The sequence below is a fragment of the Neophocaena asiaeorientalis genome, unplaced genomic scaffold (assembly GCF_003031525.2).
Source record: "Neophocaena asiaeorientalis asiaeorientalis breed wild unplaced genomic scaffold, Neophocaena_asiaeorientalis_V1.1 scaffold96, whole genome shotgun sequence".
NCBI lineage: Eukaryota > Metazoa > Chordata > Mammalia > Artiodactyla > Phocoenidae > Neophocaena > Neophocaena asiaeorientalis.
In genome coordinates this window covers 6,000,237-6,020,300 of record NW_020175831.1, presented here as the reverse complement: position 1 = coordinate 6,020,300, position 20,064 = coordinate 6,000,237, and the positions used below count along the sequence as shown (strand labels likewise).

General features: G+C 43.3%; 1 protein-coding gene across 1 annotated transcript in view; it reads left to right on the top strand.

Annotated features, from left to right (window-relative positions):
- TTN (titin) overlaps positions 1 to 20,064 on the top strand; it is a 276,735-nt gene that overhangs the window by 224,250 nt on the left and 32,421 nt on the right. Inside the window, exons 271-276 of the mRNA XM_024732830.1 lie at positions 89 to 193; positions 675 to 872; positions 976 to 1,272; positions 1,362 to 1,949; positions 2,041 to 2,343; positions 2,452 to 19,557. Coding sequence (XP_024588598.1) covers positions 89 to 193; positions 675 to 872; positions 976 to 1,272; positions 1,362 to 1,949; positions 2,041 to 2,343; positions 2,452 to 19,557 — 18,597 coding nt within the window. The remainder of the gene's footprint in view (positions 1 to 88; positions 194 to 674; positions 873 to 975; positions 1,273 to 1,361; positions 1,950 to 2,040; positions 2,344 to 2,451; positions 19,558 to 20,064) is intronic.

Below are 20,064 nucleotides of genomic sequence, written 5' to 3'. Positions count from 1 at the left end.
AGGTCAGAAAACATAAAGCAAAACATGGTTCTGGCTCATTTATAATACATTCCTGACTATAAATCTTGCATTATCTATTTTTTCCTAGATGTGCCCGATGCTCCCCCACCTCCCAATATTGTGGATGTCAGACATGATTCCGTATCTCTAACTTGGACTGACCCCAGGAGAACTGGAGGCTCTCCAATTACAGGTATTTAGTTGGCTCTTACCCTACAGCGTTTACATTACGATTTCTTCCAAATCTTCCTCCCTGAAAACAAGTTGAATCTGTACTCCTTATTCATAGCACTATCTGCACATACAAACACGTATTTTCCTTTTTTCAGTTCATTATGCATTCAGTACCTGAAGCATTAAGCTAATTCACTAAGCTAATGCTTAATTTCAATGCAAACCTCCTAATGTAATAGTTAATAAAGGCTTTCTTAATGATATCTATTTTTGTAAGTTAAAACTTTTTGACAGAAGGTGCAATAAACGTCTATTCCAAGAGGAAAAAATGGCTCTATGCCTAGGTAATAGAAGTATACATACAAGCAAGAATGATTACTTGTTCCGTGCGCGCGCGCGTGTGTGTGTGTGTGTGTGTGTGTGTGTGTACGTATGTATTTAAAAATCAGGCTACATTTGTACTTTCTATGTGAATTGACACATCACTGGATCTTTCGTAGGGTATCATATCGAGTCCAAGGAAAGGAACAGCCTTTTGTGGAAGAGGGCTAACAAGACTCCTGTTAGGATGAAAGACTTCAAAGTGACAGGACTAACTGAAGGTCTGGAATATGAATTCCGAGTTATGGCAATCAACTTGGCAGGAGTAGGCAAGCCAAGCCTGCCATCAGAGCCAGTTGTGGCACTTGATCCAATTGGTAAGTCATCATACAAAGCAAAATCCAGGTGTATTTTCTTCATGAAGAGAACATTGGTGTGTGTTTGACTGGGTTTCTTTGTCTGTTTTTTGCTTTATTTTAGATCCTCCTGGCAAACCTGAGGTTATTAATGTAACAAGGAATTCAGTGACTCTCATTTGGACTGAACCCAAATATGATGGTGGTCATAAGTTGACTGGATACATAGTGGAGAAGCGAGATCTTCCCTCTAAATCTTGGATGAAAGCCAACCATGTTAATGTCACAGATTGTGCCTTTACTGTTACTGACCTTGTTGAGGGTGGAAAATATGAATTCAGAATTAGAGCAAAGAATACAGCAGGTGCTATCAGTGCTCCATCAGAAAGTACAGGAACCATTATTTGCAAGGATGAATATGGTAGGTCTATTTTACTTTTTATGCACATAAACAAAAGTAAATTAAGCGTCCTTCCTTTTCTGATGAAAATGTTCTTTTTTTCTTTGCAGAGGCACCAACCATTGTCCTTGATCCCACAATAAAGGATGGGCTAACAGTTAAAGCAGGTGACACCATTGTTTTGAATGCCATTAGCATTCTCGGCAAGCCTCTTCCAAAGTCAAGTTGGTCCAGGGCAGGAAAAGACATCAGACCATCAGACATCGTTCAGATAACTTCAACCCCAACATCTTCCATGCTTGCTATCAAGTATGCCACTAGAAAAGATGCTGGTGAATACACCATCACTGCTACCAATGCTTTTGGCACAAAGGAGGAGCATGTGAAGGTGACAGTCCTCGATGTACCTGGTCCCCCAGGTCCGATCGAAGTCAGTAATGTTTCTGCTGAAAAAGCAACGCTTACATGGACACCTCCCTTAGAAGATGGCGGCTCACCAATTAAGTCTTATGTTCTTGAAAAGAGAGAAACCAGCCGACTTTTGTGGACAGTGTTTGCCGAAGATATTCAGTCTTGCAGGCATGTGGCAACCAAACTTATCCAGGGAAATGAGTACCTCTTCCGGGTCTCAGCTGTAAACCAGTATGGCAAAGGGGAACCCGTACAGTCCGAACCTGTCAAGATGGTAGACAGATTTGGTACGTAGAGCATATAAAGGAACTGATATGTTAGCATTTGCAGCAGAATTTAGGAAATCATAGATTTCTCATAAATTTGCTTTCTTTTCAGGTCCACCTGGCCCCCCGGGAAAACCAGAGGTGTCCAATGTCACTAAAAACACTGCCACTGTCAGTTGGAAAAGACCAGTTGATGATGGTGGCAGTGAGATCACAGGGTATCATGTAGAAAGGAGAGAGAAGAAAGGCTTGCGATGGGTGAGAGCAACAAAGACTCCAGTTTCCGATCTCAGATGCAAAGTAACAGGACTGCAAGAAGGAAACACCTACGAATTCCGTGTCAGTGCAGAGAACAAAGCAGGAATTGGTCCGCCTAGTGATACTTCAAATCCTGTTCTAATGAAAGATGTAGCATGTTAGTATTTATCTTTTTCAATACAGCCCATTTGGGAGTGCCAATATTTTATGTAATTTATACAAAAGCCAAACCCTTAACACTTTTGTGCCTTTGTCTCCTTTTCAGATCCCCCAGGACCACCCTCAAATGCACGTGTCACTGATACCACCAAGAAATCTGCTTCTTTGGCATGGGGCAAGCCTCATTATGACGGTGGGCTTGAAATCACTGGCTATGTCGTAGAGCATCAAAAAGTAGGAGATGATGCCTGGATAAAGGATACGACAGGAACCACCCTCAGAATCACCGAGTTTGTCGTCCCTGATCTTCAGACTAAAGAAAAATACAATTTTAGAATCAGTGCCATCAACGATGCAGGTGTTGGGGAGCCAGCAGTGATTTCAAATGTTGAAATTGTAGAACGGGAGATGGCTCCTGATTTCGAACTAGATGCTGAGCTTCGAAGAACCCTTGTTGTGAGAGCAGGACTCAGTATTAGAATATTTGTGCCCATTAAAGGTCGTCCTGCTCCTGAAGTGACATGGACCAAAGACAATATCAACCTTAAAAACCGAGCTAACATTGAAAGTACAGAGTCGTTCACGCTCCTGATCATCCCAGAATGTAACAGATACGACACCGGTAAATTTGTGATGACCATTGAAAACGCCGCTGGGAAGAAAAGTGGTTTTGTTAACGTCAGAGTCTTGGATACACCAGGACCTGTCCTTAACCTGAGGCCTACTGACATCACAAAGGAGAGTGTCACCCTGCACTGGGACCTCCCACTGATAGATGGGGGCTCACATATAACAAACTACATTGTGGAGAAACGAGAAGCAACACGGAAATCCTACTCCACGGTCACCACTAAGTGCCATAAATGCACATACAAAGTTACTGGCTTGTCTGAAGGACATGAATACTTCTTCAGAGTGATGGCAGAAAATGAGTATGGAATTGGTGAGCCGACAGAAACAACAGAGCCTGTAAAAGCCTCCGAAGTACCATCACCGCCAGACAGTCTTAACATTATGGACATAACTAAGAGCACAGTCAGCCTGGCGTGGCCTAAACCCAAGCACGACGGTGGCAGTAAGATCACTGGCTATGTGATTGAAGCCCAAAGAAAAGGCTCTGACCAGTGGACCCACATCACAACCGTGAAGGGGTTAGAATGTGTTGTGAAGAATCTAACTGAAGGGGAAGAATATACCTTCCAAGTGATGGCAGTGAACAGTGCGGGGAGAAGTGCCCCTAGAGAAAGCCGACCCGTCGTCGTCAAGGAGCAGACAATGCTTCCAGAATTGGATCTCCATGGCATTTATCAAAAATTAGTCATTGCTAAAGCTGGTGACAACATCAAAGTTGAAATTCCAGTGCTAGGTCGACCAAAGCCCACAGTTACATGGAAGAAAGGAGACCAGGTTCTTAAACAGACCCAGAGAGTTAATTTTGAAAACACAGCGACTTCAACCATCTTAAATATCAATGAGTGTGTAAGAAGCGATAGTGGGCCCTACCCATTAACAGCAAGGAACATTGCGGGAGAGGTTGGTGATGTCGTCACCATTCAAGTCCATGATATCCCAGGGCCACCTACTGGACCAATCAAATTTGATGACGTTTCGTCTGATTTTGTCACCTTCTCTTGGGACCCACCTGAGAATGATGGAGGTGTACCCATAAGCAACTATGTCGTAGAAATGCGACAGACTGACAGTACCACATGGGTTGAGTTAGCAGCCACCGTTATACGCACTACCTACAAAGCCACTCACCTTACTACCGGAGTGGAGTATCAATTCCGGGTAAAAGCTCAAAACAGATACGGAGTTGGACCAGGCATCACATCAGCATCTGTAGTTGCCAACTATCCATTTAAGGTTCCTGGGCCTCCTGGTACCCCTCAGGTAACTGCAGTTACCAAGGATTCAATGACAATCAGCTGGCATGAGCCTCTTTCTGATGGTGGAAGCCCCATTTTAGGATACCACATTGAAAGAAAAGAACGAAATAGTATTCTCTGGCAGACTGTGAGCAAAGCATTAGTACCAGGCAACATTTTCAAGTCAAGTGGACTTGCAGATGGTATTGCTTATGAATTCCGAGTGATCGCGGAAAACATGGCTGGCAAAAGCAAGCCGAGCAAGCCATCTGAACCTATGTCAGCTTTGGATCCCATTGACCAACCTGGGAAACCGGTTCCTCTAAATATTACTAGACACACAGTGACCCTTCAATGGGCTAAGCCTGAATATACTGGAGGCTTTAAAATTACCAGTTACATAGTTGAAAAGAGAGATCTTCCTAATGGACGGTGGCTGAAAGCCAACTTCAGCAACATTTTGGAGAATGAATTTACAGTCAGCGGACTAACAGAAGATGCCGCATACGAATTCCGCGTGATTGCCAAAAATGCTGCTGGTGCTATTAGCCCACCGTCTGAGCCATCAGATGCTATCACATGCAGGGACGACGTTGAAGCACCAAGGATAATGGTGGATATCAAATTTAAGGACACAATTATAATAAAAGCAGGTGAAGCATTCAAGCTGGAAGCTGATGTTTCAGGTCGCCCACCTCCAACAATGGAATGGACCAAAGATGGAAAGGAGCTTGAAAACACAGCAAAATTAGAAATTAAAATGGCAGATTTCTCTACTAATCTGGTAAACAAGGATTCACTAAGACGGGATGGCGGTGCCTATACCCTTACGGCAACCAATCCTGGTGGTTTCGCTAAACATATTTTCAATGTCAAAGTTCTTGACAGACCAGGCCCACCCGAAGGACCTTTAGCTATATCTGAAATGACATCAGAAAAATGTGTATTGTCATGGTTGCCTCCACTGGACGATGGAGGTGCCAAAATTGACAATTATGTAGTTCAGAAACGTGAAACCAGCAGACTGGCATGGACGAATGTAGCTTCAGAAGTCCAAGTAACAAGACTAAAGGTCCCTAAACTTTTAAAAGGCAATGAATACATATTCCGTGTGATGGCTGTAAATAAATATGGAGTTGGAGAGCCACTGGAATCAGAGCCTGTGCTTGCACTAGATCCTTATGGACCACCTGATCCACCCCAAAATCCTGAAGTTACAGCTATTACTAAAGATTCCATGGTTGTCTGCTGGGGACATCCTGACTCTGATGGCGGCAGCGAAATCATCAATTATATTGTGGAACGGCGTGATAAAGCTGGCCAACGCTGGGTGAAATGCAACAAAAAGACTCTTACTGATTTAAGGTATAAAGTGTCTGGACTGACAGAAGGACATGAATATGAGTTCCGGATCATGGCTGAGAACGCTGCTGGAATCAGCGCACCGAGTGCTACCAGTCCATTTTATAAAGCCTGTGATGCTGTGTTTAAACCTGGCCCGCCAGGTAACCCACGTGTTCTAGATACAAGCAGATCATCCATTTCAATTGCTTGGAACAAACCTATCTATGATGGTGGTTCCGAAATCACTGGGTATATGGTTGAGATCGCCCTGCCAGAAGAAGATGAATGGCATATTGTCACTCCACCAGCCGGGCTCAAGGCAACTTCTTACACTATCACCAACCTCACAGAGAACCAGGAATATAAAATCCACATCTATGCCATGAATTCTGAAGGCATTGGGGAACCTGCACTTGTTCCTGGAACTCCAAAGGCTGAAGACAGGATGCTGCCTCCAGAGATTGAACTGGACGTTGAACTGCGCAAAGTTGTTACCCTAAGAGCTTGTTGTACCCTGAGACTTTTTGTTCCAATCAAAGGAAGGCCAGCACCTGAGGTGAAGTGGACCCGGGAACACGGAGAATCTTTAGATAAAGCTAGCATTGAGTCCACAAGCTCTTATACCCTGCTTACCGTTGGAAACGTAAACAGATTCGACAGTGGCAAATACATACTAACTGTAGAAAACAGCTCAGGCAGCAAGTCTGCATTTGTCAGTGTCAGAGTACTGGATACACCAGGCCCTCCACAGGATCTGAAGGTAAAGGAGGTCACTAAGACATCTGTCACATTGACATGGGAGCCTCCTCTTCTTGACGGAGGTTCAAAAATAAGTAACTACATTGTTGAAAAGCGGGAATCAACAAGGAAAGCATATTCAACTGTTGCAACAAATTGCCACAAGACTTCCTGGAAGGTAGACCAGCTTCAAGAAGGCTGTAGTTACTACTTCAGGGTTCTCGCTGAAAATGAATATGGCATCGGGCTGCCTGCTGAAACCGCAGAATCTGTGAAAGCATCAGAACGACCTCTTCCTCCAGGAAAAATAACTTTGGTGGATGTCACAAGAAATAGCGTGTCACTCTCTTGGGAGAAACCTGAGCATGATGGAGGCAGCCGAATTCTAGGCTACATTGTAGAGATGCAGAGCAAAGGCAGTGACAAATGGACCACATGTGCCACAGTCAAAGTCACCGAAGCCACTATTACTGGATTAATTCAGGGTGAAGAATACTCTTTCCGTGTTTCCGCTCAGAATGAGAAGGGCATCAGTGATCCGAGACAACTGAGTGTGCCAGTAGTTGCCAAGGATCTTGTCATTCCACCAGCCTTCAAACTCCTGTTCAATACTTTCACCGTACTGGCAGGTGAAGATCTGAAAGTCGATGTTCCATTCATTGGACGCCCTATGCCAACTGCAACCTGGCATAAAGATGATGTACCACTGAAGCAGACAACCAGAGTAAATGCTGAGAGCACAGAAAATAACTCACTACTGACGATAAAGGAAGCCTGCCGAGAAGATGTTGGACATTACGTAGTTAAACTGACTAACTCAGCTGGTGAAGCTACTGAAACCCTTAATGTTATTGTTCTTGACAAACCAGGGCCTCCAACGGGACCAGTTAAAATGGATGAAGTGACAGCTGACAGTATCACTTTCTCCTGGGGCCCACCTAAGTATGATGGTGGAAGCTCTATCAATAATTACATCGTAGAAAAACGGGACACTTCCACAACCACCTGGCAAATTCTGTCAGCTACTGTTGCAAGGACAACAATAAAAGCTTGCAGGTTAAAGACTGGATGTGAATATCAGTTTAGGATTGCAGCTGAAAACAGATATGGAAAGAGTACCTACCTCAATTCAGAGCCTACTGTAGCCCAGTATCCATTCAAAGTTCCTGGTCCTCCTGGCACACCGTTCGTAACGCTCTCCTCCAAGGACTGTATGGAAGTACAATGGAACGAGCCAGTCAGTGATGGAGGCAGCAAAGTCACTGGCTATCATCTAGAACGCAAGGAGAGAAATAGCATCCTCTGGGTTAAGTTGAATAAGACACCCATTCCTCAAACCAAGTTTAAAACAACTGGCCTCGACGAAGGCATTGAATATGAATTTAGAGTCTCCGCACAGAACATTGTGGGCGTCGGCAAGCCAAGTAAAGTGTCAGAAAGCTACGTAGCCCGTGATCCATGTGATCCACCAGGAAGGCCAGAGCCAATCATTGTCACAAGGAATTCTGTGACTCTTCAGTGGAAGAAACCCACATATGATGGTGGAAGCAAGGTCACTGGTTATATTGTTGAGAAGAAAGAACTGCCCGAGGGCCGCTGGATGAAAGCCAGTTTTACAAATGTCATTGACACTCAGTTTGAAGTAACTGGCCTAGCTGAAGATCACAGATATGAGTTCCGGGTTATAGCTCGGAATGCTGCAGGAGTGTTTAGCGAGCCTTCAGAAAGTACAGGCGCAATAACAGCAAGAGATGAGGTAGAACCACCACGAATTCGTATGGATCCAAAATACAAAGACACAATCGTGGTTCACGCTGGTGAGTTATTCAACATTGACGCAGATATTTATGGCAAACCAGTACCAACCACTCAGTGGATAAAAGGTGATCAGGAGCTTTCAAATACAGCTCGATTAGAAATAAAGAGCACTGATTTTGCCACCAGTCTCAATGTAAAGGACGCAATACGTGTTGACAGTGGAAATTACATACTGAAAGCCAAAAATGTTGCAGGAGAGATATCAGTCACTGTAAATGTCAAAGTTCTTGACAGACCAGGGCCACCTGAAGGACCTATCGTTATATCAGGAGTTACAGCAGAAAAATGCACACTCGCTTGGAAACCCCCACTACAAGATGGTGGGAGTGATATCATAAATTATATTGTGGAAAAGAGAGAAACCAGCCGCTTGGTTTGGACTGTGGTTGATGCCAACGTGCAAACTCTCAGCTGCAAGCTTACTAAGCTTCTTGAAGGCAATGAATATATCTTCCGTATAATGGCTGTCAACAGATATGGTGTTGGCGAACCTCTTGAATCTGAGCCAGTAGTTGTCAAGAATCCATTTGTAGTGCCAGATGCACCAAAAGCTCCAGAAATCACAGCGGTGACCAAGGACTCAATGGTCGTTGTATGGGAAAGGCCAGCATCTGACGGTGGCAGTGAAATTCTTGGATATGTTCTTGAAAAACGGGATAAAGAGGGCATCAGATGGACAAGATGCCATAAACGTCTGATTGGCGAACTGCGCTTGAGAGTAACTGGACTCTTAGAAAATCACAATTATGAATTCAGAGTCTCAGCTGAGAATGCGGCTGGACTCAGTGAGCCAAGCCCACCTTCTGCTTACCAAAAGGCTTGTGATCCTATTTATAAACCAGGACCTCCAAACAATCCCAAAGTCATTGATACTACCAGATCTTCCGTCTTCCTTTCTTGGGGCAAACCAATATATGATGGTGGCTGTGAAATCCAAGGATACATTGTTGAAAAATGTGACGTGAGTGTTGGTGAATGGACAATGTGCACTCCACCGACTGGAATCAATAAAACAAATACAGAAGTCGAGAAGCTGTTGGAAAAGCATGAGTACAACTTCCGTATCTGTGCTGTTAACAAAGCTGGAGTTGGAGAACATGCTGACGTCCCTGGACCTATTATAGTTGAAGAAAAATTGGAAGCACCAGACATTGATCTTGACCTAGAACTAAGGAAAATTATAAGTATAAGGGCAGGCGGCTCCTTAAGGTTATTTGTTCCTATTAGAGGTCGTCCTACACCAGAAGTTAAATGGGGAAAGGTGGATGGTGAAATCCGAGACGCAGCTATAATCGACAGCACTAGCAGCTTCACCTCTCTTGTTCTTGACAATGTCAACCGATATGATAGTGGAAAATATACTCTCACGTTAGATAACAGCAGTGGGACAAAGACTGCCTTTGTTACTGTGAGAGTCCTGGACACACCAAGTCCACCTGTTAATCTGAAAGTCACAGAAATCACCAAAGACTCAGTATCAATTACATGGGAACCTCCTTTGTTGGATGGGGGATCCAAAATTAAAAATTACATTGTTGAGAAACGTGAAGCCACAAGGAAATCATATGCTGCGGTTGTCACAAATTGCCATAAGAATTCTTGGAAAATCGATCAACTCCAAGAAGGTTGCAGTTACTACTTTAGAGTCACAGCTGAGAACGAGTATGGTATTGGCCTTCCCGCCCATACTGATGATCCAATTAAGGTTGCAGAAGTCCCACAACCTCCAGGAAAAATAACCGTGGATGATGTCACCAGAAACAGTGTCTCTTTGAGCTGGACAAAGCCTGAACATGATGGCGGCAGTAAAATCATTCAGTATATTGTGGAAATGCAAGCTAAACACCATGAGAAATGGTCAGAGTGTGCTCGAGTCAAGTCCCTTGAAGCCGTAATTACCAACCTAACTCAGGGAGAAGAATACCTTTTTAGAGTTGTGGCTGTAAATGAAAAGGGAAGAAGTGATCCTAGGTCTCTTGCAGTTCCAATAGTTGCCAAAGATCTGGTCATTGAGCCAGATGTAAGACCTGCATTTAACAATTACAGTGTACAGGTTGGCCAAGATTTGAAAATAGAAGTGCCAATTTCTGGACGTCCTAAGCCAACCATTACCTGGACTAAAGACGGTCTTCCACTGAAGCAGACTACAAGAATCAATGTTACTGATTCGCTTGACCTCACCATACTCAGTATTAAAGAAACTCATAAGGATGACAGTGGACATTATGGAATCACAGTTGCTAATGTTGTTGGTCAGAAGACAGCATCCATCGAAATTATAACCCTAGATAAGCCTGATCCTCCAAAAGGACCTGTTAAATTTGATGAAGTCAGTGCTGAAAGTATTACCTTATCTTGGGAACCTCCACTGTATACAGGGGGCTGCCAGATCACTAACTACATAGTTCAGAAAAGAGATACAACCACCACAGTATGGGATGTTGTTTCTGCTACTGTTGCCAGAACTACACTCAAAGTGACCAAACTGAAGACTGGTACAGAATACCAATTCAGAATATTCGCTGAAAACAGATATGGACAAAGCTTTGCCTTGGAATCTCAGCCAATTGTAGCTCAATATCCCTACAAAGAACCAGGCCCTCCAGGCACACCATTTGTCACAGCCATTTCCAAAGACTCCATGGTTATACAGTGGCATGAACCAATCAATAACGGAGGAAGCCCAATCATAGGTTACCACCTTGAGAGAAAGGAAAGAAATAGTATTTTGTGGACAAAGGTCAACAAAACTATTATTCATGACACCCAGTTTAAAGCACTCAATCTTGAAGAAGGCATTGGATATGAATTCAGAGTTTATGCTGAAAATATTGTTGGTGTAGGCAAAGCAAGCAAGAATTCTGAATGCTATGTAGCCAGAGATCCCTGTGACCCACCAGGAACCCCAGAAGCAATAATAGTTAAAAGACATGAAATCACTTTACAATGGACCCAACCAGCATATGATGGTGGAAGTATGATTACGGGTTACATTGTAGAGAAACGTGATTTGCCTGAGGGTCGTTGGATGAAAGCCAGCTTCACAAACGTCATTGAAACTCAATTTACTGTGTCAGGTCTTACTGAAGATCAAAGATATGAATTCAGAGTCATTGCAAAGAATGCAGCTGGTGTAATAAGCAAACCCTCTGACAGTACTGGACCGATAACTGCCAAGGATGAGGTCGAACTCCCAAGAATTTCAATGGATCCAAAATTCAGAGACACAATTGTGGTAAATGCTGGAGAAACATTCAGGCTTGAAGCTGATGTCCACGGAAAGCCCCTACCTACCATTGAGTGGTTAAGAGGAGATAAGGAAATTGAAGAATCTGCTAGATGTGAAATAAAGAACACAGATTTCAAGGCTTTACTTATTGTAAAGGATGCCATTAGAATTGACGGCGGACAGTATATTTTAAGAGCTTCCAATGTTGCAGGTTCTAAGTCATTCCCAGTGAATGTAAAAGTGTTAGACAGACCAGGACCTCCAGAAGGGCCAGTCCAGGTTACTGGAGTCACCGCTGAAAAATGCACCTTAACATGGTCTCCACCACTTCAAGATGGTGGCAGCAACATTTCTCACTATGTTGTTGAAAAGAGAGAAACAAGTCGGCTTGCCTGGACTGTTGTTGCTTCAGAGGTTGTAACCAATTCTCTGAAAGTTACCAAACTCTTAGAAGGGAATGAATATATTTTCCGTATAATGGCTGTCAACAAATACGGTGTCGGAGAGCCTTTGGAATCTGCACCAGTACTCATGAAAAATCCATTTGTGCTTCCTGGACCACCAAAAAGCCTGGAAGTCACGAACATTGCCAAGGACTCCATGACCGTCTGTTGGAGCCGTCCAGATAGTGATGGTGGAAGTGAGATTATTGGCTACATTGTAGAAAAAAGAGACAAAAGTGGCATTAGGTGGATAAAATGTAATAAACGCCGCATTACAGATTTGCGTCTAAGAGTAACAGGATTAACAGAAGATCATGAGTATGAGTTCAGAGTCTCTGCAGAAAACGCTGCTGGAGTTGGAGAACCAAGTCCAGCCACAGTGTATTATAAGGCTTGCGATCCTGTGTTCAAACCTGGCCCCCCCATCAATGCACACATTGTAGACACCACTAAAAATTCAATTACACTTGCCTGGGGTAAACCCATCTACGATGGTGGCAGTGAGATCCTGGGATACGTAGTAGAAATCTGTAAAGCTGATGAAGAAGAATGGCAAATAGTTACTCCACAGACTGGCCTGAGAGCCGCTCGATTTGAAATTTCAAAACTCACTGAACACCAGGAGTATAAAATACGAGTCTGTGCCCTCAATAAAGTTGGTTTAGGTGAGGCTACATCAGTTCCTGGTACTGTGAAACCAGAAGATAAACTCGAAGCACCTGAACTTGACCTTGACTCTGAATTAAGGAAAGGAATTGTTGTAAGAGCCGGTGGATCTGTCAGAATTCACATTCCATTCAAAGGTTGCCCAACACCTGAGATCACTTGGTCTCGAGAGGAAGGTGAATTCACAGATAAGGTCCAAACTGAAAAAGCAGCAAACTATACCCAACTATCAATAGATAACTGTGATAGAAGTGATGCTGGAAAATATACTCTCAAGCTGGAAAACAGCAGTGGATCTAAATCTGCCTTTGTAACTGTGAAAGTTCTCGACACCCCAGGACCAATACAGAATTTGGCAGTCAAAGAAGTGAGAAAAGATTTTGTCCTTCTGATATGGGAACCACCCATCATCGATGGGGGTGCAAAGGTCAAGAACTATGTTATTGACAAACGTGAGTCAACCAGAAAAGCATATGCTAATGTGAGTAATAAATGCAGCAAAACAAGCTTTAAAGTTGAGAATCTTACAGAAGGAGCCATGTACTACTTTAGAGTAATGGCTGAAAATGAATTTGGAGTTGGTGTTCCAGTGGAAACCGCTGATGCTGTGAAAGCAGCTGAACCTCCTTCCCCACCAGGAAAGGTCACACTCACTGACGTGTCCCAGACTAGTGCATCGCTGATGTGGGAGAAACCTGAACATGATGGTGGTAGCAGAATCCTGGGGTATGTTGTTGAAATGCAGCCCAAAGGAACAGAAAAATGGAGTGTTGTGGCTGAATCCAAAGTCTGCAATGCAGTTGTTACTGGTCTGAGTTCTGGACAAGAATATCAGTTCCGTGTCAAGGCTTACAACGAGAAAGGAAAAAGCGATCCAAGAGTGCTTGGTGTTCCTGTCATAGCCAAGGACTTGACTATACAGCCTAGTTTTAAGTTACCATTTAACACATACAGTGTTCAAGCTGGAGAAGGTCTTAAAATCGAAATTCCTGTCATTGGCCGACCGAGACCTGAAATTTCATGGGTCAAAGATGGCGAGCCTCTTAAACAGACAACAAGAGTAAATGTTGAGGAAACAGCTACATCAACTATTTTGCACATTACAGAAAGTAACAAAGATGACTTTGGAAAATACACCATAACAGCAACAAATAGTGCAGGTACGGCAACTGAAAATCTCAGCATTATCGTTCTGGAAAAGCCTGGACCTCCAGTTGGACCAGTTCGGTTTGATGAAGTTAGTGCAGACTTTGTGGTCATATCTTGGGAACCTCCAGCCTATACTGGTGGCTGCCAAATAAGCAACTACATTGTAGAGAAGCGAGATACAACTACCACCACTTGGCACATGGTATCAGCAACAGTTGCAAGAACAACAATTAAAATAACCAAACTGAAAACAGGCACTGAGTACCAGTTTAGAATTTTTGCAGAAAACAGGTATGGAAAAAGTGCCCCCTTGGATTCTAAACCAGTTACTGTACAATATCCATTTAAAGAACCCGGACCACCTGGCACTCCTTTTGTGACATCAGTCTCGAAAGATCAAATGCTTGTGCAGTGGCACGAGCCAGTTAATGATGGAGGCAGCAAAGTTACTGGCTACCATCTTGAACAGAAAGAAAAGAACAGCATTTTATGGGTCAAATTAAATAAGACTCCCATTCAAGACACCAAATTCAAAACAACTGGGCTTGATGAAGGCCTTGAGTATGAGTTCAAAGTTTCTGCTGAAAATATTGTTGGCATCGGCAAGCCGAGCAAAGTGTCGGAATGCTTTGTTGCTCGTGATCCGTGTGACCCACCAGGTCGCCCTGAAGCCATTGTTATTACAAGAAACAGTGTCACACTGAATTGGAAGAAACCCGCCTATGACGGCGGCAGCAAAATAACAGGTTATACTGTAGAAAAGAAAGATCTACCTGACGGCCGTTGGATGAAAGCCAGCTTTACTAATGTATTAGAAACTGAATATACAGTGAGTGGACTTGTAGAAGACCAAAGATATGAATTCAGAGTAATTGCAAGAAACGCAGCTGGCAACTTTAGTGAACCATCTGAAAGCACTGGCGCCATTACTGCAAGAGATGAAATTGATGCACCAAATGCCTCACTGGATCCCAGATATAAAGATGTCATCGTTGTTCACGCAGGAGAGACTTTTGTCCTCGAAGCTGATATCCGTGGCACACCTATACCTGATATTGTTTGGTCAAAAGATGGGAAAGAGCTTGAAGAAACAGCTGCCAGGATGGAAATTAAGTCTACTATTCAGAAAACAACTCTTCTTGTCAAAGACTGTATACGTAGTGACGGAGGACAATATATCCTGAAACTCAGCAACGTGGGTGGAACAAAGTCTATACCAATCACTGTAAAGGTACTTGACAGGCCAGGGCCTCCTGAAGGGCCTCTGAAAGTTTCTGGAGTGACTGCTGAAAAATGTTACCTGGCATGGAACCCACCTTTACAAGATGGTGGTGCTAATATCTCACATTACATCATTGAAAAGAGAGAGACAAGCAGACTCTCCTGGACCCAGGTTTCAACTGAGGTACAGGCCCTTAACTACAAAGTCACTAAACTTCTTCCTGGTAATGAGTACATTTTCCGTGTCATGGCTGTGAATAAATATGGAACTGGAGAGCCTCTGGAATCTGAGCCTGTTGTAGCCCGTAATCCTTATAAACCACCAGGTCCTCCTTCCCCACCTGAAGCCTCAGCAATCACCAAAGAGTCTGTCGTCGTAACATGGGCACGCCCAGTGGATGATGGAGGTGCTGAAATCGAGGGCTACATTCTTGAAAAACGAGATAAGGCAGGCATCAGGTGGACCAAGTGCAACAAGAAAACACTAACAGATCTTCGATTCAGGGTAACTGGCCTTACTGAAGGGCATTCCTATGAATTCCGAGTTGCTGCTGAAAATGCAGCTGGTGTGGGTGAACCTAGTGAGCCATCTGTTTTCTATCGTGCATGTGATGCTCTGTATCCACCAGGACCACCAAGTAATCTAAAAGTGGCAGACACTTCCAGATCTTCTGTCTCCCTGGTGTGGAATAAGCCAATTTATGATGGCGGCGCTCCTGTTAAGGGCTATGTTGTTGAGGTCAAGGAAGCCACTGCTGCTGAATGGACAATGTGCACTCCGCCAACAGGATTACAAGGAAAGCAGTTCACCGTGACCAAGCTTAAAGAAAATACTGAATATAACTTCCGTATTTGTGCCATCAATTCTGAAGGCGTAGGTGAACCTGCAACTATACCCGGTTCAGTTGTTGCTAAAGAGAGGCAAGAGCCACCAGAAATAGAACTGGATGCTGATCTCCGAAAAGTGGTCATTCTGCGTGCGAGTGCTACTTTACGCTTATTTGTCACTATCAAAGGTCGACCGGAACCTGAAGTTAAATGGGAAAAGGCAGAAGGCATTCTCACTGACCGGGCCCAGATTGAGGTGACCAGCTCATATACAATGTTGGTAATTGATAACGTTACCAGATTTGACAGTGGTCGGTATAATCTGACACTAGAAAATAACAGTGGCTCTAAAACTGCTTTTGTTAACGTCAGAGTTCTCGACTCACCAAGTGCCCCTGTGAATTTGACCGTAGGAGAAGTGAAGAAAGACTCAGTGACACTGGCTTGGGAACCACCGCTTATTGATGGCGGAGCTAAGATTACGAACTACATCGTTGAAAAACGAGAAACCACGAGAAAAGTGTATGCTACTGTTACAAACAATTGCACGAAGAACACTTTTAAGATTGAAAACCTGCAAGAAGGATGTTCTTACTACTTCCAAGTCTTGGCTTCCAATGAATATGGGATTGGTTTGCCAGCTGAAACAACTGAACCTGTTAAAGCTTCTGAAACACCCCTCCCACCTGGAAGAGTAACTCTTGTTGATGTGACCCGTAACACAGCTACAATTAAGTGGGAGAGACCAGAAAGTGATGGTGGCAGCAAAATTACCGGTTACGTAGTTGAAATGCAGACCAAAGGGAGTGAAAAATGGAGCATGTGCACACAAGTTAAGACTCTAGAAGCAACTATATCTGGCCTAACTGCTGGAGAGGAGTATATCTTCAGGGTAGCTGCACTTAATGAAAAAGGAAAAAGTGACCCAAGACAACTTGGAGTGCCAGTAATTGCAAGAGATATTGAAATAAAGCCTTCAGTTGAGCTTCCTTTCAATACTTTCAATGTAAAGGCTACAGACCAACTGAAGATTGATGTTCCATTTAAAGGAAGACCTCAAGCTACTGTAAGCTGGAAAAAAGATGGTCAGACTCTTAAAGAGACAACTAGAGTAAATGTTTCTTCTTCAAAGACTGTAACATCACTAACAATTAAGGAAGCTTCAAGGGAAGATGTTGGAACTTATGAATTATGTGTTTCAAACAGTGCTGGATCCATAACAGTTCCTATTACTATAATTGTGCTTGACAAACCAGGACCTCCCGGACCTATACATATTGATGAGGTTAGTTGTGACAATATAACCATTTCTTGGAATCCTCCAGAATATGATGGTGGCTGCCAGATTAGCAATTACATCGTTGAAAAGAGAGAAACCTCTTCTACAACATGGCACGTAGTTTCACAGGCAGTTGCAAGAACATCCATTAAAATAGTTCGTCTAGTAACAGGAAGTGAGTATCAGTTCCGTGTTTGTGCAGAAAACCGCTACGGAAAGAGCTCCTACAGTGCCTCTTCAGCTGTAGTTGCAGAGTATCCATTCAGCCCCCCAGGTCCTCCTGGTACTCCTAAAGTTGTGCATGCCACAAAATCCACCATGTTGGTAACCTGGCAAGTGCCAGTTAATGATGGAGGAAGTCAAGTACTTGGCTATCACCTTGAGTATAAAGAAAGAAGCAGCATTCTTTGGTCAAAAGCAAATAAGAGCCTCATCACTGCTACTCAAAGCAAAGTCTCCGGCCTTGATGAAGGACTGATGTATGAGTATCGTGTATATGCTGAGACTATTGCTGGAATTGGTAAATGCAGTAAGTCTTGTGAACCAGTCCCTGCAAGAGACCCTTGTGACCCTCCTGGACAACCTGAAGTCACAAATATCACGAGGAAATCAGTGTCGCTTAAATGGTCTAAGCCACATTATGACGGTGGAGCTAAGATCACCGGATACATTGTTGAACGTAGAGAACTACCAGATGGCCGGTGGCTGAAGTGCAACTTTACTAACGTACAAGAAACATACTTTGAAGTAACCGAACTTACTGAAGACCAGCGTTATGAATTCCGGGTTTTCGCAAGGAATGCTGCTGACTCAACTAGTGAGCCATCTGAATCCACTGGACCTATCACAGTTAAAGACGATGTTGAGGCTCCAAGAATTATGATGGATGTCAAGTTCCGAGATGTTATTGTTGTCAAAGCTGGAGAGGTCCTTAAGATAAATGCAGACATTGCAGGGCGACCTCTGCCAGTAATTTCCTGGGCCAAGGATGGTGTAGAAATTGAAGAGAGAGCAAGAACAGAAATTGTCTCAACAGATTACAATACTTTGCTAACAGTGAAAGACTGTGTCCGACGAGACTCTGGGCAGTATGTGCTAACACTGAAGAATGTTGCTGGAACTCGGTCTTTTGCAGTTAATTGCAAGGTACTTGATAAGCCTGGCCCACCAGCAGGACCACTTGAAATAACTGGCCTCACTGCTGAGAAATGCTCTGTTTCTTGGGGACCGCCCCAAGAAGATGGTGGCGCAGCTATCGACTATTACATTGTAGAAAAACGCGAGACAAGTCGCCTTGCTTGGACAATATGTGAAGGAGAGTTAAGGACAACATCCTGTAAAGTGACCAAGTTGCTCAAGGGCAATGAATACATCTTTAGAGTAACCGGTGTTAATAAACATGGTGTTGGCGAGCCCCTGGAGAGTATGGCTGTAAAGGCACTAGATCCATTTACGGTTCCAAGTCCACCCACATCTTTGGAAATTACATCTGTGACCAAAGAGTTCATGACACTTTGCTGGGCAAGACCAGAGAGTGATGGAGGCAGTGAAATCTCTGGATACATAATTGAAAGGCGAGAGAAAAACAGCCTACGATGGGTGCGTGTAAACAAAAAACCAGTTTATGATCTGAGAGTGAAATCAACAGGACTTCGGGAAGGATGTGAATATGAGTATCGGGTATATGCAGAAAATGCTGCAGGCCTGAGCCTTCCAAGTGAAACCTCTCCCTTAATCCAGGCAGAAGATCCCGTGTTCTTACCATCTCCTCCATCCAAACCCAATATCGTGGACTCAGGCAAGACCAATATAACTATTGGCTGGGTTAAGCCCTTATTTGATGGTGGGTCCCCAGTAACTGGATACACTGTAGAATTTAAAAAATCTGATGAAACTGACTGGAAAACTGCCATTCAGAACTTACGGGGCACAGAATACACAATAAGTGGACTAACCACAGGAGCCGAATACATTTTCAGAGTAAGATCTATCAATAAGGTCGGTGCTAGTGATCCCAGTGATAGCTCCGATCCCCAGATAGCAAAGGAAAGAGAAGAAGAACCTGTATTTGATCTTGACAGTGAAATGAAGAAGACCCTGATCGTCAAGGCCGGTGCCTCCTTTACCATGACTGTGCCTTTCCGAGGAAGACCGGTACCCAGTGTCTCCTGGAGCAAACCAGACACTGACCTCTGCGCTAGAGCTTATATTGATTCCACAGACTCTCATACATCACTGACTATTGAAGATGCCAATAGAAATGATTCTGGAAAATACACATTAACAATTCAGAATATTTTGAACGCTGCTTCACTGACCTTAGTTGTCAAAGTTTTAGATTCTCCTGGTCCTCCAGCCAGTATTACTGTACATGATGTCACCAGGGAGTCTGCAGTGTTATCCTGGGATGTTCCTGAAAATGATGGTGGAGCACCAGTGAAGAATTACTACATAGAAAAACGGGAGGCCAGTAAGAAAGCATGGGTCTCAGTGACCAGCAACTGTAACCGCCTCTCCTACAAAATTACCAACTTACAAGAAGGGGAGATTTACTACTTCAGAGTCTCTGGAGAAAATGAGTTTGGTGTTGGTGTACCAGCTGAAACGAAGGAAGGAGTAAAAATAACAGGTATGTTTTAAGAACAAAGAAAACCTACATATCCATATTCATTTGCCTAGACTAGTGTGAATCATTTTAATTATTGTTTAATCTTAAATGCTTTTGGTTCACACCTCGAACAATTCATACTATAGCACAAAATGAAATCTTACTACTAGAGAAAGTTCTTCATTGATTAAGAAAAAGTAGAAATTTACATAGCTAGAGTTGGATAATGTATTCTGAATGTAAGTATAATTGAATTTGACTGCACGTATATATATATATAAACATATATAGTGTGTGTGCAGAAATTGTATGATAGTGTTTCTTACAAGATTGTTCATCTCATTCCTCATTTTTACACCCATGATAAATTTGGGATAAATTTAATCATTTTATTTGGTCATTTGACACTTACTTGATTTGAATGCTATGACATGCTATAACATAAAATGACAAAGCCTGGGAAAGTTTTGCTTGGCTCAGAAGCCAAACTGATCATGTAAAAAGTAAGAAAGACTCAAATAAAAGTAA